Source organism: Oryza glaberrima, chromosome 6, assembly GCF_000147395.1.
Source record: "Oryza glaberrima chromosome 6, OglaRS2, whole genome shotgun sequence".
Taxonomy (NCBI): Eukaryota; Viridiplantae; Streptophyta; class Magnoliopsida; order Poales; family Poaceae; genus Oryza; species Oryza glaberrima.
The window spans coordinates 17,013,241-17,036,568 of record NC_068331.1 but is presented as its reverse complement, the minus strand read 5'-3'; the positions used below and the strand labels follow the sequence as shown (position 1 = coordinate 17,036,568).

Below are 23,328 nucleotides of genomic sequence, written 5' to 3'. Positions count from 1 at the left end.
CAAAGCAGGAACTGGGTGCGTGCAAGAACACCGGCCTTCACCCCTGAGGGGGATGTAGTATTCAAGGATCAGAAGCTCCAGGAGGTAGCTGTCAAGATGAAGAACATCGTCACGCAGCAACAGGCCGGGATGTTCATGCCAGATACAGACCGGGACGAGCTGACCTATGCCTTGGGCAAACCGGAGCACTCTGGCCGTGTACGGGGAGTTTCCTCAAAGACTAACTGGAAGGATGGATTCAAACAGGATGCTCATACCTACAAGAAGCGTGATCGCTACAAGGAATAGATTGACTCTCAGGCTAGGGTAGCAGCTCGTGACGAATGCAATATATACTGGAGTCAGAAAATGATGCACGGTGCTGCTGTTTTAGAGCCTGAGCCGAGCTATCCTTTTGATGATGTAACGGAGGATACTCTGTGCAAGCTTGTCACGCCCGGAATTTCTATCCAAAATTCCAAACGCTTACATGTGCGCGAACCCTCGTCCAGGAATCAGCCGAGGCACACAATAACAAATTGATAATAGAGTACAATTATTACTCTAATTAATAAGCGAATAAAATGTCATTACAGAGGTAGATAGTTCCTCTCAATCAATAAAGATCTAAGCAGCGGAAAATAAGATAAACGGCGCAGACGATCCCACTCCACAGGCAGCTTGACCAGGGCTACACCTAATCCTCCACACCATCAGCATCACTGTAGAACTCCTCCTCTGATGAATGATTGCAAGATGAGTATATGACATACTCAGCAAGCCACGCAGCAAATATGCAAGTGCACAGGATAACAAAGGATGGCATAATAGGGTTTCATTTGCATAAACAGCATTTAATAAACATTTCAGAATTTAGTAAAACAGTTGAGTAATAATTAAACAATATTATTCCAACGCTATACAACATACCCTGTTGCATAGGCCCAACCATTCTGAACAACCAATCCCGGCTGCACAGTTCTATCTCCAAACCAGGAATATACCATTCCAAACCAGGAGCTAATCAAATTATTACCAGTCTTAGTATCTCTTATTATGATGAGAGGTATGAGACTAATCACGAAAGACATTGTTAAACCCGCCCATAACCGCGGGCACGGCTATTCGAATAGTTTTACTCTGGCCAGAGGTGTACCACTGTACCCACAAGACACAGCCCCACGACATGTCACCATGCGCCTTGATACCACCACGGTACCTCAGAAAGGAGCTGTGACAGTACCCCTCGCACAACACAATCCACCACAGCGCACCGTTCCTGGATCATAATCACCCCCTTATAAACAAGGCATGGACTCCCCAGCGACCCCCGTGGGCTTATCTCCGCCACTTCTCAGTCTGGTGCCCCGCAATGAACTATGCTATACAAAAGGTAAAGCCGTTGCCCACGCTGGCTTGTGGTTGGCACGGTTAATGTTTCACAACCGAAACTCGTGAACCGGTCCTTAATTGTCATGAGCACGACCATCAAAACCATGTGCTCACAACCCACCATTATCAGGTTTTAGTTGGCAAATTAATTAATTAACCAGTCATGATTAACCATCATGAGCTATCATTAAGCCATCATTAAATAATAGTGAATCATAAGTTATCCCAATAGTGTGCTAAAGTTTCTAAGCATGGCTAAGCAATCACATCTAATATCTAGCTGAACCAATATATAAAGCTCAACTAGTCAATTTATAAGAACCCAAGGTATCAAGGAATAAAATAATCAAGAACAAAAGGGCTATAACAAACAATAGGTTAATTCCACCCAATGACATTCGAAAATAAATGCAATAGTTGAATAGAAACAATAGCTTTAAATGGGATCAACATGCTCAAAGGGTTATTTGGGATCTGTGTGACTTGCCTTGCTGGCCTTGGAACTCTTCAAATTATTCTCCTGCGAAAACGGACTCTCCGGAAACGTCGGAATCTAAACAGAAAAGAGCAAAACACCAAAACAGCACATAAACAAGCATGAACAGTACATGTGGATATTTTTAACATGTAGATCTCAATTTTAGAAAAATTTAGAGACTTGAACCAACTAAATCCGAGCTAAGATGAATTAGTTATGAATTTTTAAAGATTAAATCGGATTAAAACACTTATATGGATTTTAATTGAATTATGACGCAATAATGAATTATTTTTGAAAAGAAAAAGAGGATTTATTGCGTCAGCGGCTAGGGTTAGCGGTGGACCGGGTGCACGGCGACGGTTCACGGGAACGGACGGCCGAGATCGATCCATTCAAAACGAACGGCCGAGATCGACCGGTCCACGGCCGGACCACGGCGGACGGCATCGATGACATCGGCGATGACGTCATCTCCGGCGGCGACCGAACCGCGCGAGCTCGCCGGCGAACGACGGCACGGCGACGCGAACGGAGAGCACCTACGGGTAGCGGACGGCACGGCGAACTCACCGGTGACCAACGAAACAGCGGAAGAACAACGGACGGCGACAGCGGCGAAGAAGAAGCGGCGGCGACCTCCGGCTTGACGACGGCGACGATGTTCCGGCGGTCGACAGCGACGGCGGAGGGGCGGACGAGGACGGCGACGCGATGACGACCACGATGGCGGCCTTCCCGAGCGACGGCGACGACTGGAGCGACGGCGGCGCACGGCTGGAGCGGCGGCGACGACGACGGCGCGAGGGCTCACGGCGCTAGGGCTCTACCGGCGACGAGAGGCGAAGGCGAGGGTGGCGACGGGTAGCGGAGACACCGGGGATCCTTTTAAAGGGGCAAGGAGGCGGCGGCGAAGGCCCACGGCGACCGGCGACGCGAAGGAAAGTCTAGGGTTCGGAGGAGAGAGACCGATCCGATTCGAGATCGAATCCTCCGCTTTCCAAACGATTTTAGCCGAAGTTCCAAAAGGGAAAAGGTAGAGGAGATCGAGAAGATCATTTCCCCTCTATTGATTTCACCGGAAACGGAAAGGATCGGCCGGATTTGGAAGGAGACGACGGCGGCGCGGCGCTAGGGTTTCGGGCGGCGGCGGCGCGAGGAAGACGACGAGTCTGACAGGCGGGCCCCACCTGTCAGCGGGCGGACGCGCGCGAACGGCGGCTGCGGACTGGGCCGACTTGGGCCGAGGAGGAGAGAGAGAAGGTTTTAGGCCGACTTTCGGCCCAAAGCCAAAAGAGACTTTTTGAACTTTTTCCAATTTAAATTATTCATGAAATGCAATTCCATTTATTAAAAATACTTCCTTAGCTCAAATAAATCCCAGAAAAATCTAGGAATTATAGAATTAAGCAAAGTATTTAATGAAATTTTATCTAGCCCCATTTTATATTGGAATTTATTATTTAAAATTAGATCTTCTCTTCTAGGCTTTTAAAATCAATTCTAATAATTCCAATTAAACAACAATTTATATATTTGAAATTTTTAGGATGTGACAAAGCTCTTGATTCCGGTCGGCAGGGCAGGAAAGAAAATACTCGTTGCAACTGGGAGGTTCATACCAGGCCGCAGGTTTCTTTGCCAAGACATTCCGGATGACTACGCCAAGGTAGAGGTCCGGACGGTCATTGAGGCTTACCGGATACACGAGCTCGACTTTCCAACTACTGAGCAGATTGTGTACCTTGGAGATGCCGTCGACCAATTCATACTATGGCACAAGAATGATATTGAACTAGGGTCAACGGATGGAACTAATCGTCCACCAAGGATACCGGTGTCACCGTCGTGTCCACCAATCGTAGCTAGTCCGAGGGATAGTCCTATTTCTTCACCCCCTAGACCAGAGCCACCAGTTCATCACCTCCAGGACCAAAGCCACCAGTTGCATCACCTCCAGTACCAGAGCCACCAGTTGCATCACCTCCAGTACTGGAGCCTCCCGTTGCATCACCTCGGACAGAAAAGGATGCAGAAGAACCATCAGAGCCTGTACAAGCAGAGCCTACAAAGCTAGCGGCAGGTGAAATTGAAGCGGTGCCTGATCAGCCAATGCCCGATCAACCAGAGCAATCGCAACCAGAGGAACCTAAGGGTGCCGATGTGCCAGTGATGGTAAGGACGCACAAGCACAAAGCAAAAAGTGTGTCCAAGAAACATTATATGGTAACGGCATTCCGAGGAAGGGACAAAAATATCATAAATGTCGAATTTGATAACAGAAAATTAAAAGGGTTCAAATAGACCTTCGATGACTATCTCAACTATATCAATTCCCCAGATGTGCCACACGAGTTTGAGAATGGAAAACCATTCATTTACGACTGGCAACTAAGAGAAGGACCGTGGCAACTAAGAAGGTGGCACGATTGGTACATTAGGGCAAGCACCATGAAAGGCATCGATTCATTCACAGTTGCCGTGGGGGAGAACATCTTCTGGAGCGGTCCTTGTCTACTCCAGGTCTATTTCTCCGATATGCATTCCCTCTACCATAGGAAGCGGCTGGACGCCAATTTGATTGCCATCTGGTGTCTGTAAGTGCTACACTTGAACGTGTTAATAGATCACTACACCTATATGCGTAGCTCATTTGATCATCCATTGTTGGCAGGATGAATTACGTGGAAGCCGAAGCGATGAAAAAGTCTGTCGCCTACCTAAACCCGTGCAGGATAAGTAAACCGAACCAAACATACACGCTAGACGAGAAGAAGACCGGAACACATCAAGGCAATGACTCCCGAAGAGAGGAAAGCTTACATAGCAAGAAAGCATTTTGAAAAGGTGCTCGATGTCGCTACGTACGTAGCTATTGCGCTTGAATCTACGCAGGACTAGGAGTGTGTTTATGCCCCATATGCCTTTGAGTAAGTTGTAATATATATGCACTAAGAGTATATACATATAATCATGGCTCGACTAACAATTTCGTTTGCAGCGACCATTGGATAGTCTTTCTTTTCTATCCAAAGTACAATGAAGTCATCGTCTTGGATTCTCTCAACAAAGATAGCAACACCTATTAGGAATTTCTACGAATTATCGATCTATAAGTAAGATATTAGCATGACGTGTTTTAACCTCTGATGAACGTAAATTAATTATATCCGCAAAACAGTGCATTTAAAAGGTATTACCAGCGAGACGGACAATGCAAAAACTCAAGAGAACGCATATCCGTCCGCAATAAGTGGCCGGTAAGTACATATATATGGATGCCAAACAGTACTATCTTAATTTTCATAAATGCTTGTGTGTTTCCATGTAATAACCTATTATACCTTATAATTATTTTGATGTTGAAAGTGTCACAAGCAACCGGTAGGAACAGTACTATGCGGATATTACTGTTGTGAGTTCCTAAGGGTTAATGGGAAATATTGTACGAATTACGACGAGGTAAGTAATACACACTTGTTAAATTAGTCGCTAACTTGTATTATTGTGAATAGTTAATTTCCTTAATTCTGTCATGATCTGATGCAGCTTCCAAAATTTCCCAAGTCTGAAAGAGAGCTCAATGATACATCCATTCAGAACATTCAGGCAGACATGTGCTACTTCATCCACCGTGAGTGCGCACATCAGCTTGGGCGGTTTTTCGACAACGAAGGAGTCTTAGCCTTGTCGGAGAACGAATCCCTGTCTAACTGGACCAGGCATATAATATAGCTAGGGTTTTGTAATTCATTCAAAATACCTGTAAATGTTATGTCGTCGGTCAAATTTAATGTCAACGTACATATATATAGGTGCTTCCGAATATTTATATATATGTATATTATTATGCTTCATATATACTCAATGCGTGGCTCTAAAATACGCGAAAGAGAACATACTCTATCGATAGCTCGATTAGTTATATCAATCATGTCTGACTCTGAAATACGCGCACGAAGAAAAGAAAAAATAGTATATATAATAATGTTTTATTTTTTTAAAAAAAAATTGCATCTTCCCTGGCAGGCCACGTGTCAGAACTAGGACGGTCCATATCTTCGCTGTCGGGCCATATGTCCATCCAAGAAGCCTTACTTCATTTTTTCTAGCGTGCCACGTGGCCTAAAATACTGTGAGCCGCCAGCAAAGAATTATCTTCGCTGGTGGCCGACCTAAGGCTAACGCAAGTGGAGATACTTCTTTGCTGGCGGCTGCATTATGTCCGCCGCCAGCAAAGACATGTCTTCGCTGGTGGCCGTCCTAAGGCTACCGCCAGCGAAGACATCTCTTTGCTGGCGGGCGTTCCTTTCTTGGCCGCCAGCGAAGATGCATTTTGGCTGGCGGTAAATAACTGCTAGTGAAAATCGACATTTTCACTGGCCTTTGCTTTCTGGCGGCTGCGATTTCCGCCAGCGAAAACCCAAAATGGCCGCCACGAATGATGATTTTCGTAGTAGTGACGGTTACCGTGCTTACCACCGGGGCGCGGTAACCCCGACACCTGTAGTTTGGAAACCTTGTGTGCAATTATAAAGACCAAAGGCTAGTATATCTCAAAAACCTAAAAATAAACTTCGATGGAGATTCCAAGCATGATAAAAAAACACCAAAATTCCAAGGATCTGTCCACGCAGGAGAGCGTACGCGAGGACACGAGTACAACCGCAGGAAATATCCAGTACGTGATCCACGCATGCACCGCCCCTGCACGTCGTCTCCTATGATGTGCTGACACGTACCACACGCGCCCGTGCCGAACCATGCGACGACACTCCCCCCCCATCCACCATTCCAGCGCCGAACCGCGACGTGTCCTCCGTCCCGTGCGTTCGCCGGCCACCGCATCACCGCGGCCTGACCAACGTGTCGCCGCACGCCGCGACGACGATAAAAGCGGCCCGGCTCGCGACGCCGATCACCACGTCCGATCATACATACTCTCGATCCGCCGGAGCACCACCGGAGTAAGCATTACCACTACTACTACGAGCTAGCTTGCCGGAGGAAACAGGGCACGGAGGGATAGAGGTAGCCATGGCGCAGCCGCAGCCGCAGAGAATGGAGGACCAGCTGCAATCCCAGGCCCAGGGCCAGGGCCAGGGCCAGACGGAGGCCATCAAGTACGGCCACGTGTTCGCCGTCACGGGCGAGCTCGCCGGCCAGCCCATCGCGCCGCGGGACGCCGCCGCGATGCGCTCCGCCGAGGAGAGCGTGCCGGGCGTCCCCGTCCCGCAGGATATCGGCGGGGGCTACAGTGCCGGGGTCGCCATGGAGACGGCCGCCGCGTACAACCAGGCCGTCGGCGCCGTTCGTCCCGGCCAGGCCAGCGACGCCGCCACCAACCAGGGCATCGCCGTCACCCAGACCTCCGTGCCCGGCGGCCGCATCATCACCGAGTTCGTCGCCGGCCAGGTACATACAAACTTCAGGCGTCTTCTTTCTTGCAATCATACCCAGGTGGCTATCATGTTCACGACCCTGATGCGCCGTGCGTATAGGTGGTGGGGCAGTACTCCGTCGCCGACCAGGCGGTGGAGCAGGACGCGACCAAGATAACCGTGGGCGAGGCGCTGGAGGCGACGGCGCTGGCCGCGGGCGAACGTCCGGTGGACAGGACGGACGTGGAGGCCATCCGCGCGGCGGAGATGGCGGCGCAAGGGTCCGACGTGACCATGCCCGGCGGCCTCGCCGACCAGGCGCAGGCGGCGGCGCGCTCCAACGCCGACGCCGACCGCGACGACGACAAGATCACGGTGGGCGATGTCCTCACGGTACGTCAAAAAAAAAAAAAAAAACCCTTGCCAACAACAAGTAGGGAGCACTAGTACAAACGGTTTGGAGTTGTAACACAATGTATGAGATGCGATTCGCGTTCGTGCAGGACGCGACGGCGAAGCTGGCGGGGGACAAGGTGGCGGGGGCAGAGGACGCGGCGAAGGTTGTGCAGGCGGAGACGTACAGCGACGCCGCAGCGCGGACCAGGGCCGGCGGGGTGGGCGCCGCGGTGTCCACGGCGGCGAGGCTCAACCAAGCCGACGACGACGCCGATGACGACGCTGAGTGAACCAGTCCCCTGTACTTTTTTGTGGTATCACTGTGCCGGCCCGTACACAGCTAGTGCGTGTCCCTGTACCTTTTGCGTGTGTATATGCTGCAGTCAGATGAGTCAAGCGTGTGATGTCACCTGTTGCTGTGGACACAAATAAAGAAGCGAGTGTGGTGGTGTTTCCCATGGTTTGCACCAGTCTCCTCTGATGCAGTCTCGTTCTCTGTTTCTTTTTGCTGAGCTCTTCAAGTATGGAATGTAAGCACATAATCAAGCCTGAGCTAGCTTCCTTCTTTGGTCTTACAACACTGGCTACGTGCAATATTCTTGAGTTCACTGATGAAAAAAAAAAAGGGAACACGAACAATTTTACTGAGTTCTGTAGCTTCTTGTTGCTCACTCACGCATGGCGCAAGGGAACACGGGTAGGTGCGGAGTCAAACGTATACATGGACTGCATGCATGAGTGCGGCCACATATTAAGCATGAGTCAACTGCAAAAAGATGCATCGTTTCTCCATAAACATCAAATAAAATGAGCTAACATTAATACAGGTCTTCGTTTGACCAATGCTGTTACTGCCCTATATAAACCTTCTCTTATCTTAACCATGATGAAAATGCATCAGTAAACCAGCATATTACACGGATCAAATCATTAGCCAGCTAATTAACATGACATCTCCAGTTAATCTGCCGCATCATCGTCACTTGCGCTGCAGATTACACGCAGCCGCTGCTCTTCTCCATCTGCTGGTCCTCCTCGGTGGAGGAGGAGGAGCAGCAATGGCGAGGGCGCAGGCGATCCCCACGTCGTGCTGCGGCATGTTCGAGGGGCTGGACCTGGCGCCGTGCCTGCAGGACGCGGTCGCCGGCGCCGGCGCCGGCATCGGCATCGCAGGAGGGAACATCAGCGGCGCCTGCTGCTCGTCGCTGAACCAGGCGCTCGACGCCGGCCACCGCTGCCTGTGCTCGCTGCTGCTGCCGTCGAACGGCGGCGGCGCCGGCGTGCGCGTGCTGGCCAGCCTCGCCGCGGCGCTCCCCACGCTCCCGCTGGCGCTGCCGCTGCCTGGATGCCTCCTCTACGCTCCCCCTGTCCTGTCTTGCCAAGGTAAAAAAAAAAAAAAATCATCTTACTAGCATCGAAAACATTTTCTGGCATTCGTGAATCGTAAACCAACACTGGCTCCTTGCAAATTTTGCCGTATTCCAGTGCCGGTGCAGGAGCAGACGGACGCGCCACCGGCAGCAACAGAGGCAGCAACCGCGACCGAGACCACCGTCGATTCACCACCACCTCAGGCCGTCGTAATGCCTCCATCCAAGAAGTCGAAGAGGAGCGCCGACGGTGAGAATGCTGATGACGATCAGGGGATGAACGGGAACTATGGCAACGGCTACGGCAGCGGCAACGGCAAAGGCAACGGCGGAGCTAAGAAGAAGACAGCCAGCCGCAGCGAAGCACGCCGGCGTACCAACGTCGACGAGGGGATCAGAACACACCTCCTGAAGTTTGTGGTGGTCATGGCTGCATTTTGGTTCTCAATTATATGATCAGTTAATAATAGGCTTGTAACTGCAAAGTTCAGGTAAATAGTGTATAGGCTTGCCCCTTTGGTCATGGAGCATAATATGTTCTCCAAAAAAAAAAAACTATGACCACTAATTTTTGTAACAGCCAATGACATCATAATATATGAAGGCATCTCTCCAGACGAATCTACATGATTTAATTTTTGTGTATCGAAGCTAAAATATATGGGAAAACATAGCTACCCAAAGTTCAACACTGGATGCACCAACATGTGTTTGTACTTACATTGAGTTCTTCAGATCCAAATAGCAACCTCAGCAGAGCAGACCCAGTGCATCCAGGTAGGACCAGAAACGCCATTACCAGTAAATTTCAGCCTGCAAGCCCCGTATATTCTCTCTTACCTTCCTACTTCCAGTCGTGGATGAGTAATAATGTGCCAGAAAAAAAATGTGCTTCTCTGCAAGGTTAGGAAACACTCCAAATAACTTGAGAAGCAGTATAAGAACGATCTCTCTGATTAAAATAAGAGCAATTAAATAATTATGTTGGACTACACGTCAGAGGACACCTCACAAAGAGGTATTGAGATATCCATGAGATCAAGAAATACATGAGGTAAGTACATCATGGTTCTGTTCTACCGTGGTAACTCACTGAGCACCACACTTGTCGGCAATGCTGTAGCATCTGTAGAAACAAAAGGCATCCCCTTGGAGAAGCTGCAAGATTTTATTGCTGTTGTATCTACACTAGATTTAGTGTTTCAGAAGAATATTTTCATACTAAATGCGGTGCTGCAACACATGGTTTTTTTATGAATAACATACACCCTTTGTTCTACATCAAGTGCAGTGCTCATAGATAAGGTATCCGCTGGCAGATATTTGAGTTTTAAAGTATAGAGACCAACTAAAGGAATGTCTCATCATGGTTCACCAGAATTTCATGGGAATCTTTCATGCGTTGCAAATTTCATAGGTTATTATAGCCTCATCGTTTGGAGGATAAAGCGAAACGACATATTTACAAATGAAAAATAATTTTTGAATAAAACTTTCATGTACTTGTTCTTAACGATCTAAAAGCAAAGGCTAAAATATAATCTGCGATGAAAGAACACCAAAATCAGCTCCAAATTTAAGATTGAAAATTCAAATTTTGGCTGATAAGCATAAGCATAAGTGTGCAATATGCACAAACCAATAGCAAAGAAGCTCCTTCAGGCTTAGTGGCTTACAGTATATACATGCAGATCACCAAAAGAAACAAGATGCTGAGTACTGCTATTTGAACCGTTTGAAGGATAACAATCCTATCTATCAAGAGGATAAACACATAATCATGTTCTTAGTACTTGTGCAATAAATTTAAAACTCCAAGGCACAATAAATCCATTGGTATAGTAGGAATAGATTAAATTGTACCTGAGTTTCTCCAAGTTGTTTGGTTGTATCAGTGCCACATCCTTAAGGCCTTGTTCGGTTTGGAGGGGATTGAGGGGAATAATTCTACACCACAATAGGTGTGGAATAACCCATGGATTGAGGGGGAATTATTCAAACCCATGAATTCGTCTTTAATTATCTATCCCATAATTTTTCTGGCATGGCATGATGCTATGCAGCACACCATCTGCCAAAAAGTTTATAAGCTTCTCCAGATAGACTGTTAATACATATTTTTTCTTGTGATTAATAAAGTTATGCTGTTACAGGTTCTTAACAAACATAAAAATTTAGTGGAAGTTTGAACGATTTTGATAACTCATGATGTAATCCATTCTTAGTGTTTGTATTGATAAATAGAAGCATATTTGTAATGGACTAATGGTTCATGTTCTGATCAACAGCTACCAGCCTACCAGTCCATAATCGGATATAGTACTGCAAATTTACACTTCTTGTCATGGATCATCACACGACGACAAAGGGACATACCCACTCATAATATTTTTCTGATAGAACTTGGAAATGGCTGCACCAGGCAAAGGCCTAGGCATCATGGGCAATTATCACAGCAATAGAAGCAGGTGCAGAGCAGTGGTAGCATAGATGTTCACATGTGCACAACAATGACATGTTGTTGACCAAATGGTCTTATGGCCCAAGGAATCCAATTAAGTAGCTGTCAGCGAAGTTCATAGTCTACTATAGTATCAGTAATCAGAGCCTATAGTTAGTAAGAGTATGAAGTTACATATCGTTCCCTAGAGTTTGGTTGCTCATTCTATAAAAGAGATAGCATGCATCCATTATCAACCAAGCAAAAGATATGTCTCAGTTGATCTACTTCTCTAGTCCCTTTGCATTTCTATCTCCACATTCTAATATCATAAACCCCTTCAAGCCATGTCGTTTGGCAATTCCTCTACATGGTAGTTACCCAGATGTGAATCCAGGTTCACATCACCTTCACTTGGTTAAAATGGGCATGTTTTTATTGCCGAGCTAATGAAATCTCTAAAACCAACCAACATTGGAGAGAAGAGTACAAAAGTGTTTGATTCCAACTCCCACTGCGCTGCACTGCAGCAACCAATGCTAAGGGAACAATTTAGTTGTTTGAACGAAGAAACATGATTCACTTATCTGCCCATCATCCTACCGAATCATGGATGCAAAAGTTCAGGTTGTGTTTTGTTCATTTTATTACGATGTGTAGTTGTGGACCCCAAAATGATTAAGCATCATCCACATGTGAATCTCATTTGGCTTGTATGGTTTGATTCACACTAGCAATGCCAAACAAATGAAGTTGTTTATTTTAATTTCTATAATACTTAGCTTCTTCTTTATTATGAACATACCTCCTTCAGTTATGTATCCCTTATTTAGTATTCCCTCCGTCCCAAAATATAGCAACCTAGTACTTGATTAGACCCCCAGTCTAGATTCGTAGTACTGGGTGGTGTCTAATTGAGTACTAGTTTGCTATATTTTGGGACGGAGTGAGTTTTTAAAAATAGGACTATTGAAGTACTTCTGATTCTAAATTGACCAACATTTTTGAACAGGAAAAATATGTATACTGTTGTAAATATTAGTGGCCAAAGTTTAAAATTTTCCAGTTGCATGAGTTCTAGAACATTATTTTAGGAATAATCACATTATGCATGCTACTATGGTGAATATAATTTCACAATGGAGCTCCAGTTCAAACAGAATAGGAGTTATGAATTAATGTGAAAACTGAACATAATCCAGTTGGACTAAAAAAGAGATCCAGTCAGGCAATACATTACCAAGTTTTTCTTGCAACAAGAAACATGAAATTATTGCTCAGATTGTTGAGATGATTTATCCTCTTTAGCTGATGGCTTCATGTGCAATATTGACACAATCGCTCATCAAGCAATTTGTTGCACATTAACTAGGTGCTGCCACTCTGCCGAAAAGCCCTATACATGAAGGACAATAAACGGAACAATTTATACATCTGGTGGCACGTCAGTGGCTCCTCCGAGTCCATTAGCAGGCTTTTTACGCTTTGACAATGACCTTCTGTAAAGAAAAAGAAAGTGCAATGACCGATTCAAACAAGTAATATACCATTTAAATTGTTACTATATGTGGTCTTTGACTTAAAAAATGAAATTCCTTTCAGGAAAGTTACCTCTTTGTCATTTTCTTGGTGGTGGTTACACCCAAATTTGATATGTCGAAATCAATTGCTCTCTCGTTCATGATATTGTCACCATGCCTATTGGTTTTAAATTTTACTGCTGCTGCCTCTACACTTTCCAGAGGTTGGAAATTGTGTTTTGATTTTTCCTTCCTCATCGTACTAATACTGAAGCCATTAGGCCGAGCTTCACTGAATGTATCCTGCAATAGAGCGGTGGACATAACTAATGAGAAACACAGGACAACGGATAAAACAGGAAAGAATTTGACCTATTACTTCATATGAAAAACTTCCAATTTAAAGAGACAGCGATACAAATACAAAAGAACTTGCAAATTTGAAGTCTTCAATCCATTCTAGGCCTTGTAGGACAGTGAAGAAGATATGAGTGCACTTATGGGAAACATCATGCATGTCTTGTGTAAAATATATTGAACAATATGACAATTAGTTCCATTAGAATGCATGATCAAGTTATTATGCAGCTTCTCAAATAACTTATGTACAGGCAAGGATCAGGGCAAGTCATATCACATATTAGTTTCTTTATATGTATATATTTTTTGACAGTTTATTTCATAGCATTTTTCCTAGACAAGGGCAATTGATCAACATAATAGTTAATATCATTACAATTGACAGTCATTGTAGCCTCATATTAAGTCATCACATAACAAAGATATATCAGTTAAAGGTAAAATTAGCTAATATCTAGATGCAAAAACAAAGGTGTTTAATTGAACAAAATCCTATAGTAGAAGGGCTGAAATCAAATCAAACCAGATGTAAAGACTTCAAGTCATCAATACAAAAAATTGAATATCAATATGCTGGATGGGGCATCACAAGAATGCCCTATAAGAACATAATATGTTCTAGGCAATAAACATAATAATCATCCATTACAAATACAATAAATTTCCATAGATCTAAGTAAAAAAACCATAACAGGAGGGAACTTACTGAAAACATTGGAGATTGTGTTTCTGTCGATGAACCTGACCCACCAAAAGGTCTTATGTTTTCAGCTCTGGGTGCATCATCAGGCGAATTTACCACGAGCGCTGTTTCAGAAATTTCTTGTGTTGTTTGAGTTCCTTGGTTGCGAAGTGCACTTTTCAGATTTTTCCTTGTCCTTTTGACATTCTTGCTACTGCTTTTCTTATCAGCCATGCTGTTACATTGAACTATATCCTGTTCTGGCACTTTAAGTCCCTTATCACATGGCGTTTTCTTTGACCGTTTCTTTGCCACTGTTTCAGTTTTACATACATCATTTGATGGACCAAACTCAGGGCCAATTTCAGATACACCTTCTACTTTGTGCTTTGTTTGAGCATCCTTATCATTGCACATTTCTTGATGTAATTTGATTTTCCTTTTAATAATAGATTCTTCAGGCTCTTCGTTATAAGATGTGTTCTCTGTTGAATTTTTTGCACTTTGGTGTATTGATTCTTCCGGCAGGTCATAAACTGAAGATGTGCTAGCATTATCATTTGTCCCAATACTGTCTATTTCTGAACTAGCCTGTGTTTCATTGTGACTTCTACTTATTATGTTGTTTTTCTGATTTGCAAGAACTATCTGTTTGTGATCCCTAATAGAGCTGGATGGTTCTAGTTCTTGCATGGATTGTGCATTACCTCTCATCAGATCCACAGGCTCCTCACCGATTCTCTGAGGTGATTTTGTAATCAAAATATCAGCCATTGCTGGATTTATACAAGCTTCTTTAGTTATCATGCTTACTCTATGAGAAATTTCTTCGTACTGAACTGTCTGAGCATCATAATTTGCAAAGGTACTTTGTGCTTCAATTTCCTGAAAGTAATTGAGATCATTCCGATTAATATCCACGGGTATTTCCTTACTTTCTGATTCAGATGGTATGCTGTTGGAACAGCCAGATGACAAATCACCAGTTGTTTTTGAGGCAACATTAATGCTAAACTTGTGTGAATTATCATTTGTACCAATCACATCTGTATCACTACTGATCTGTGATGATTTTATTCCAAAAATGCCATCCACATTCTTCACACTTATGTCTGGAAATTGTTTTTGTCCTTCAAATTCAGATGATGGGATGCTGATACTATTAAGACCGTCAATACATTCATCTGGAGAACCAATCTGTTCTTCTATTTCAACCACGTGCACCATGGGTATACTATCCTTTGCATCAGTCGGCATATCATTAGTAGGTGTGTCCACAGGTGGTTCAATATCTCCAACATTATTCTGATTTTTCACACTATTGTCCATGACTTGTGCACTGCTTTTGAAATCCACAGACGACTCCACAGTTTCCCCAATAATATTATTGGATATACTGATATCAGGTAATTCAGCACAGCCTAAGACATCATTGAGATATACAGAACACTGACCATGACTTGCAGAAACCTCTTGGCCATTGGTAGCAGCAGGGTGTGGAAACAACACAGAATGTTTGCTCTTTGTTTTGCTTTGTTCAAGGATTCCTTCAAGTAACGTGTGAACATTTGTTACCATTCTTCTGGTCTCTGTTATAATTACATCATAACAAGTAGCAACACTACAGTAACCAAATACACTACTGAGGTCAAACAATTCTCTAGATTGCTTGGCTCTTTTGATGTTATTCATCAATTTGTGCCTGTCTAATTGTGGTCTTCCCAATAAATCTTCTGGACATTTTACATTCTTGAGAACCTTGATTCCACCTTTGCCCGATTCACCCTTGTTCATCCGAGGCCTAAGAATGTCAAACATGTTCCTTGACAGGTATTTCTTACCATTTCCCCAAATCAACTTGGACACCGCAAGCAAAACACAAGCAGCACACAGCGCAGCAAAACCGCTCCATGCAATGCTCCTCAAACGAGGCTTGTCTATTTGCACAGCCAAAAACTGAGCATCTACAACCAGCGGTTCCTTTGCCTCAACTGTGAGAAACGGAAATGATGAGCTAAGCGTTGGAACCTCACATTCACCACTTCCAAATTGATTAGCCATTGCTCCTGCACGAGAGATCATAACCTCCTCCACATTGCCACCGCGCCCTTGTACCTCTGTATTGCCACCCCTACCAACGATTCCAGGACCAGTCTGTGCAACTCCAAGTCCAACCACATCACTCCCACCTTCCAAGTTCCATTTCGAAACAATATTTCCACTTGTAACGGCATCCAGACCACCAGAAATTCCCGGCTCGCGATCAAGATCCGGCAGCCGCTGCACATCCAAAGAACCAGATTCTTCTAGTACCTGGCAACCAAGAAGAATGGTTTTTACAATGCAACCAAGAAAAGAAGGATTATTTGTCGTATCGCGACCCAGGTTTCCGGGGAACCGTCATACTGAGCACGCACCTGCGGATCGGCTGGCGGCGGCGGCGATGCCTTCTCGCGCAGGGCGTTCCGGCGACGGGGCTGCGCGCTGATCCTCCGGGCCGGGAGAAGCGCGACTTCGCAGCGGGAACCCGCGAAGCGCCTCCAGGAACGGACTCTGACAGCGGCGGCGGCGGCGGCTAGGCCGAGGGGATCCGTCCGCGCCGAGGCGGGGCGGAGGCGACCGGTGATCCGGGAGGAGATGAGGGGCGCGACGTACGGGGAGGAGGCAAAGCCGGCCATCTCGGGGTAGACGACGGGAGTGGGGATTGGGATGGTCATGGCGACGAGCGGAGGCGGAGCTAAAACCCCTGCCTTCCTAATTGGAACCCATGCGATAGATATTGGTCCAGTGTCATTGGTATTTTATATTTTGTAAAATTAAAACCATGTTACTGTATATATTTCTCACGATGTAATTGGATCGTTTTTTTCGTACCGTACTTTTTTTTAATGATCATAAATTTTGATAAGTGTGACTTACATGCCAGACTAAATTTTCTTCACAAACTTTTACTTTAGCTCGACAAGGTAGCAGGTGGTAGGGTGAAAGGGTTATCGGGGTCGATGTTGCCACTGCTCCTCGTCGCTTCGATCTAGCCCAACTGCTATGATCTCACCGCCACACCATAGGGAAGCCAGCGGTGGGGTTGTCGCGCGAGGAATGCCGCCTAGCTCCTTTGAGCTCCGCGACAGTGAGGTGATGAAGGGGTCAACGCTGAGGCTTACTAGCTATGACGAGACGAGGATTGTCTGTTACCGTCGGGGTTGCTGCTGTTGCAGCTCGACACTCAAGCTTGAGTGCACCACTGTCGAAACAAGATTTCGGCAATATAAAGGCGTAGCGTACGAGACCTAAAAGTGCATGGATGCGGAGACAAGATTTAGACAGGTTCAGGCCCTCTTGACAAGAGGTAATACCCTACTCCTATTTGAGGATTTGAATCCGCCGAGTGTAGTATTGATATGATGATCTGGTTGTGAATATGCCCCCTAAAGGACCTCCTGCCCACCCTACATAGGATGGGGGCAGAATTACAAGATAGAAATCTTAACCAATACGGTATCGGTTTCCTAAATCTACTTTACAATATTATTAAACCAGGAATTTAGGCCGTTCTTGTTGATCACGCGCACTTTTGTCTAAGCAAAAAATGCCTAAATCCCTAAAAGAATGTGACAGGCCACACCTAAGAATATGGGCTGCAGACATATTAGGCCTAGGCTCAAAATATGTCCACCGATACCCTTAAAATATGACGTGTATAGCATGCCTATTAATATGCTCCCGAGTGACAAATCTCCCGGTAATATGGATCAAGTGTATCTCATCTGAGTAGCTTCTGATCCGAATGGTTATCTCTCACGGGTTGTACCAAAGTAGATATGATAATCAAATCCCGACTGGTGCAAATACTCAGCTGATGGCCCTCGTGGGGAATAATGAATAGTCTAGTCGTTGAGCATAAGAAATTGACTCATGATCATGAATTCATATTACATGTATCCAGAACAAGTCCAAATTGAAGGTATGATCCTTGCACTTGAGTTGATGAGCCCCTTAAGCATGTAGCCTGTACTTCTGTTGTAGTCATAGTTGTCCATTGACAGTAGCTTATGCAGTCGGCATGGAAACGAGATGACCAACATGGGGATGACATCGCCCATCAGAGGTGATGAAAATGTCAGTGGTAGTAAAAACAGTGACACCAATCAAAGGTGATGAAGTCGCACAGCCGTGGAGGTGAAGAAACCAGTCGGCAGCAGTCAGGTCAGCTAGCAATGAAGATGAAGGCGTCTAGCAACAGCGATAGAGTTGTATAGCCAAGGTGGCGAAATAATCAGTCGGTGACAAACGAGGCAGCTGGTGAAGAAGATGAAGACGCCCATTAACAGCGATGGCGAAATCCACCAATCATGAAGATGAAGAACATAGTCGGCGACGGCAAACGCAAATCGTCAGAAATGACGATTAGTAGCAACAGAGATGATCGACTATGATGACGAAGTTGCCCATCAATAGCAGTAGAGTAGGCTATGTTGAAGAGGCTTGACAGGATATTGGTGAAGATGACGATGTCAGTGATCCAGTCAATAGCGGTGTAGCAGTTGATGATAATGACAAAGACACTCATCAGCGTTTGCACAGTAGGTCAACCGTGAAGGCGAAATAACAAGTCGGCAATGATGGAAGTAACCGGAGGCGAAGACGTAGTCACCCATTAGCAACGGTGGAGACATCACGGCCGATGAAGTAGAGGTGCTGGTGATGATGTCAGTAACAATAATCCATCAAACTGTTGAGAAGAAATCCATGCTCAAGTATTTTCTTAATGTTGGCATGTGCATGACAAAAATTGATGCAACACCTCTTGATTTATGAAGAAGGCAATAAAACTTAATGCTGTAGCTGTTGCAGATGCTTCACTTGGTTGATTAGTAAATGATGTTGTCCAACTCATCAAATCTGAGTTGATTAGTTGATAACTCCAAACTCCCTATTTGATCAAACTTGAGAAGCTCAAAACCACATCCAGTTGAACTCCCGAGTGCAGAGCTGAATCTGACCAAGACATGTAGATTAAATCTTGAACTTGATACTTGAAAAACTTGAAGTAGATTGTGGCAGTGTCCAGAAGCCAAAATTGCCGATAAAATAATAAGAGTTGCTGAAGTAGAACTTCTGCTCTGAAGCAAAGACGAAACTGATAACTCCCGAACTAAATTCCATAGAACTCGTTGGCTGATTGATTGCTTTGTCTTGACATAAAGCTTGTCGAATTTTGAGTCTTATATTTGTGTAGCCCCCGTCTCTTTGGTTAGTTAGGAAACATCTGAACATAGAGTCAAGAACTATAGCTTGTCGTCGAGTAGCCATCTCTTGAATGAAGATATGCGTTGAAGATATCCGAGTACAAATCTTGAAAATTGGAAAACCACTTGTTATTAGTGCGGCGTCAAATCTGGTGACACATGCCGAGATGTTGAGGCTCTTGTAGACGTCGTGGTTGGTGAAGTAGCAAAACTTGAGAAGTAGCGGCAATAGAGTTTTGCCGGTGCCGAAGACAATGAAGATGAAGTCGCTCCACCATGGTGACAAAGTTGCATAGCCATGATGATGTGAACACGAATCAGTGGCATCAGAAGCAAATCGGTGGCGAAGACACATAGTCATGAAGATAAAACCACTAGTCGGCGTTGGCAAAACCAGTCGACGATAGAGGAAGCAGAATAATGATGAAAACGAAGACGTCCTTGAGCAGCGGTATAATAGGCCAGCCGTGAAAGCGAAGACTCCATGGACGGCGGCAAAGATGAGCTGGCGGTGAAGACGATTACGCCCATCGATTGTGGTGTGATCAACCAGCCGTGGAGGCGAGGAAACCAGTCGGCGGCGGTGACGGCAAGCTGATGGTGAAGACGTAGATCCCTATCAACGGCGGCATAATAGGCCAGCCGTCCAGGCGGAGACACCAATCGATAGCAGACGAGGCGGCCGGTCGGTGAAGAAGACGTAGACACCCAACAACAGTGGTGTGACCATCCAACCGTGAATGCGGAGACACTAGTCGGCGGTAGACGAAGGCAGCCGGTCGGTGAAGATGTAGATGCCCAACAATGGTGGTGTGACCATCCAACCGTGAAGGCGGAGACACTAGTCGGCGGCAGACGAAGGCAGCCAGTTGGTGAAGACATAGATGCCCAACGACGGTGGTGTGACCATCAAACCGTGAAGGCGGAGACACCAGTCAGCGGCAGACGACGGCAAGCCGGTGGTGATGACGTAGACACCCATCAACAGTGGCATATAAGCCAACCGTGCAGGCGAACACACCAGTCGGCGACGACAACGTCAAACCAGTGGGGAAGACGTAGACCCCCAATAACGGTGGTGTAACCATCCAACTGTGTAGGCAATGACACCGATCGGTGGCGGCGAAGGCTGGCCGGCGGTGAAGACGTAGACACCCAACAATGGTGGTACAGTATAGGCAAAGACATTAGTCGGCAGCGACGACGGCAAGCCGGTGGTGATGATGCAGACACCCATCAACGGCGGCATAATAGGCCAACCATGCAGACGGAGACACCAGTCGGCGGCGGCGAAGGCAGGCCGGCGGTGAAAACATAGACGCCTAACAATGGTGGTGTGACCAACCAACCATATAGGTGAAGACACCAGTCGATGGCGATGACGGCAAGCCGGTGGTGATGACGTAGACACCCATCAATGACGGCATAATAGGCCAACCGTGCAGGCGGAGACACCAATCGGCGGCGGCGAAGGCAGGCCGGCGGTGAAGACGTAGACGCCTAACAATGGTGGTGTGACCAACCAACCGTATAGGTGAAGACACCAGTCGATGGCGACGACGGCAAGCCGGTGGTGATGATGTAGACACCCATCAATGACGGCATAATAGGCCAACCGTGCAGGTGGAGACACTAGTCGGCGGTAGCAAAGGCATGCCGGCGATGAAGATGTGGACGCCCATCAAGGATGGTGTGACCATCCAACTATGAAGGCGAGGACACCAGTTGGCGGCAGACGAGGATGTCGGTCGGTGAAGATGTAGACGCCCATCAACAGCGGCATAATAGGCCAACCAACCGTATAGGCAAGGACACCAGTTGGCGGCGACGAAGGCAAGCCAGCGGTGATGTTCTGACTGATCTATTCCTGAAGCGTAGGAGATAAGCTTATAGCCATGAATCCCTACTATGCACATCTGGATTTGGATCCTGCGGAATAAATATGCAGGATGAGTAGTATCTGATGAAAAAACATGTAGGATCAATCAACCCAATTGGACTTTGCTACAAACAGGTACACAAGCACACAATCACTGTTACTAATTTTACAAGCCAATTGTTATGTGTGATCGGGTGGATTATCTAATAAGAGAAAGATTAACGACTATGTTGCGACGTCTCTAAACTACCGCTTGACCATTTAATTTAGTATAAACAAATAGGCTTCGACTATAATTACAAGCTTAAAAGGAGGAACATGATAGAACTTCGTGGATTATTTGGTATCGAGTTGGCTTGATCTCTTATGTCAACGTTCCTTTTGAGCAAGGGAACCATTGGTCGACATATTGTTTAATTATGCTGCTGAATTTATATTAGTGCTGATGCACTCTCAGAAAAATGGATGTGGCTTCAAAATTAGTTTTGGTCATTAACCTAACAACTTATAGATTTGTCTATTAAGGTTATAGGGTTATTTTTCTAGCATAAGGTTTCCCCAATAACGGTAGCAAAAAAGAATTCGCCACAACTCAAACGATCAGGTTTGGCAATGGGTTTAAAATCATACCAAATTTAAACATATAAGAATCATATGAATAATATTTTATCCATGGCAAGTTTTTCAAACTCCTACAATTCATCATGGACACGTTTTATGACGTTAAACTAGTAGTTAAAATTTCAGATGATTACGATGTTACCTTTCTTGGCGAGGTCAATTGGATAGCGCACGATTAATAAGGTGACGTTGTGCTACAATTACAGAGTTGTTTGAATCTTGTTGATCGGAAACCAAATTGTGTATTGCATCAAGTTTCACCAAATCACAGTAGTACAGATCCTTCTATCTGTGATGGGCTCTAATATGCTTAGAAATACCGGGCCGTCACAAGGAAGTCATCTCAATCGGGCCGAAAAGTGCCCGATTGAGATATGGTCGCACAGACATGTTAGATGGGTATAAAACTTAAGCCCGTCACGGATGACACCTATCAGTGACGGGCCACAACTTTAAGCCCGATTGAGATAACATTCCATATCTCAAACGGGCCTAAAGTTGTGGCCCGTCACAGATGACCATCTGTGACGGGCCACAACTTTAGGCCCGTTTGAGATAACATTCCATATCTCAAACGGGCCTCAAGTTGTGGCCCGTCACAAATGACCATCATATGTGACGTGCACCAACTTGAGGCCCGTTTGAGATAACAACTAGGCCCGTCACAGATGACTCATCAGTGACGGGCTATATACTTAATCTCTATCGGGCATTAACTAAAGCCTGTCATCGATGACTATTTTTCTATTTTTCATATGAAATGTTTATATTTGTAAGTTAACTATAGCAAAATAATTTTACGGGTAGTAAATGATTTCAAATGGAAAAAATGTCAACAACAAAGTTGTATAACTTATCAATATTTACAACTTTTAGTTTGGTCATTTTTCAATATAACATTTTTTTGAACCGTTTGAATTTGAATTTAAAAATATGACAACTTCAAACAACATTTTCAAATACTAAATGATTTCAATTGAAAAAGTCATCAACAACAAAGTTGAATAACTCATCAAGATCTAAAACTTTTATTTTTGTTATTTCTTCATCTGACGAAATGTTAGTAATATTATTCACAAATTTTACATATATGTGTTATAGTTTATAAAAAACCAGATAAGAGATATGTCAATTTTGTGAACAATGTTACTATCACTTTGTCGTATGAAGAAATGACCAAAATAAAAGTTTTAGATCTTGATGAGTTATTCAACTTTGTTGTTGATGACTTTTTCAGTTGATATCATTTAGTATTTGAAAATGTTGTTTGAAGTTGTCATATTTTCAAATTCAAATTCAAACGGTTCAAAAAATATTATATAGAAAAATGACCAAAATAAAAGTTATAGATTTTGATGAGTTATACAATTTTGTTGTTGATGACTTTTTCAGTTGAAGTCGTTCACTGATCTAAAATTCTATTTGAACTTTTTAAACTTTGAATTTCAAATTTCAAATTGTTTAAATAGAGTCAGATGGAGAAATGACCAAAATAGAAATTTTGTACCTCGATGAGTTCTACAACTTTGGTTTTGGTGACTTTTCCATTTGAAATCATTTAATAACCCCAATTTGACATCC

At 44.8% G+C, this 23,328-nt stretch overlaps 3 protein-coding genes across 3 annotated transcripts; 2 read left to right on the top strand and 1 right to left on the bottom strand.

Annotated features, from left to right (window-relative positions):
- The first annotated feature begins 6,629 nt into the window (after positions 1-6,629).
- Positions 6,630-8,306, top strand: LOC127776559 (late embryogenesis abundant protein D-34-like). The gene is made up of 3 exons (XM_052302973.1): positions 6,630-7,264; positions 7,351-7,623; positions 7,734-8,306. Exons 1-3 carry the CDS (start codon positions 6,887-6,889, stop codon positions 7,914-7,916), a joined length of 834 nt encoding a protein of 277 aa, XP_052158933.1. The 5' UTR covers positions 6,630-6,886; the 3' UTR covers positions 7,917-8,306.
- A 231-nt stretch (positions 8,307-8,537) lies between these two features.
- LOC127776560 (uncharacterized) lies at positions 8,538-9,630 on the top strand. Its single transcript, XM_052302975.1, has 2 exons — positions 8,538-9,009; positions 9,112-9,630. Exons 1-2 carry the CDS (start codon positions 8,574-8,576, stop codon positions 9,450-9,452), a joined length of 777 nt encoding a protein of 258 aa, XP_052158935.1. The 5' UTR covers positions 8,538-8,573; the 3' UTR covers positions 9,453-9,630.
- A 2,987-nt stretch (positions 9,631-12,617) lies between these two features.
- LOC127776558 (uncharacterized) lies at positions 12,618-16,757 on the bottom strand. The gene is made up of 4 exons (XM_052302972.1): positions 16,416-16,757; positions 14,023-16,311; positions 13,048-13,259; positions 12,618-12,935 (listed from the first exon to the last, which is right to left on the bottom strand). The coding sequence occupies exons 1-4, from the start codon at positions 16,713-16,715 to the stop codon at positions 12,863-12,865; spliced, it is 2,874 nt and encodes a 957-aa protein (XP_052158932.1). The 5' UTR covers positions 16,716-16,757; the 3' UTR covers positions 12,618-12,862.
- Between the last annotated feature and the right edge of the window lie 6,571 nt (positions 16,758-23,328).

Bases quoted from the DNA above. Each gene is read 5' to 3' on its own strand.
- LOC127776558 (XM_052302972.1), bottom strand. From the start codon at position 16,715: ATGACCATCCCAATCCCCACTCCCGTCGTCTACCCCGAGATGGCCGGC. The intron at 13,260-14,022 runs GTAAGTTCCCTC...GCTCTATTGCAG, and splicing joins CACAATCTCCAATGTTTTCA to GATACATTCAGTGAAGCTCG. The intron at 12,936-13,047 runs GTAACTTTCCTG...TTTTCTTTACAG, and splicing joins ACCAAGAAAATGACAAAGAG to AAGGTCATTGTCAAAGCGTA.
- LOC127776560 (XM_052302975.1), top strand. From the start codon at position 8,574: ATGACATCTCCAGTTAATCTGCCGCATCATCGTCACTTGCGCTGCAGA. The intron at 9,010-9,111 runs GTAAAAAAAAAA...GCCGTATTCCAG, and splicing joins CCCTGTCCTGTCTTGCCAAG to TGCCGGTGCAGGAGCAGACG.
- LOC127776559 (XM_052302973.1), top strand. From the start codon at position 6,887: ATGGCGCAGCCGCAGCCGCAGAGAATGGAGGACCAGCTGCAATCCCAG. The intron at 7,265-7,350 runs GTACATACAAAC...CCGTGCGTATAG, and splicing joins CCGAGTTCGTCGCCGGCCAG to GTGGTGGGGCAGTACTCCGT. The intron at 7,624-7,733 runs GTACGTCAAAAA...GCGTTCGTGCAG, and splicing joins CGGTGGGCGATGTCCTCACG to GACGCGACGGCGAAGCTGGC.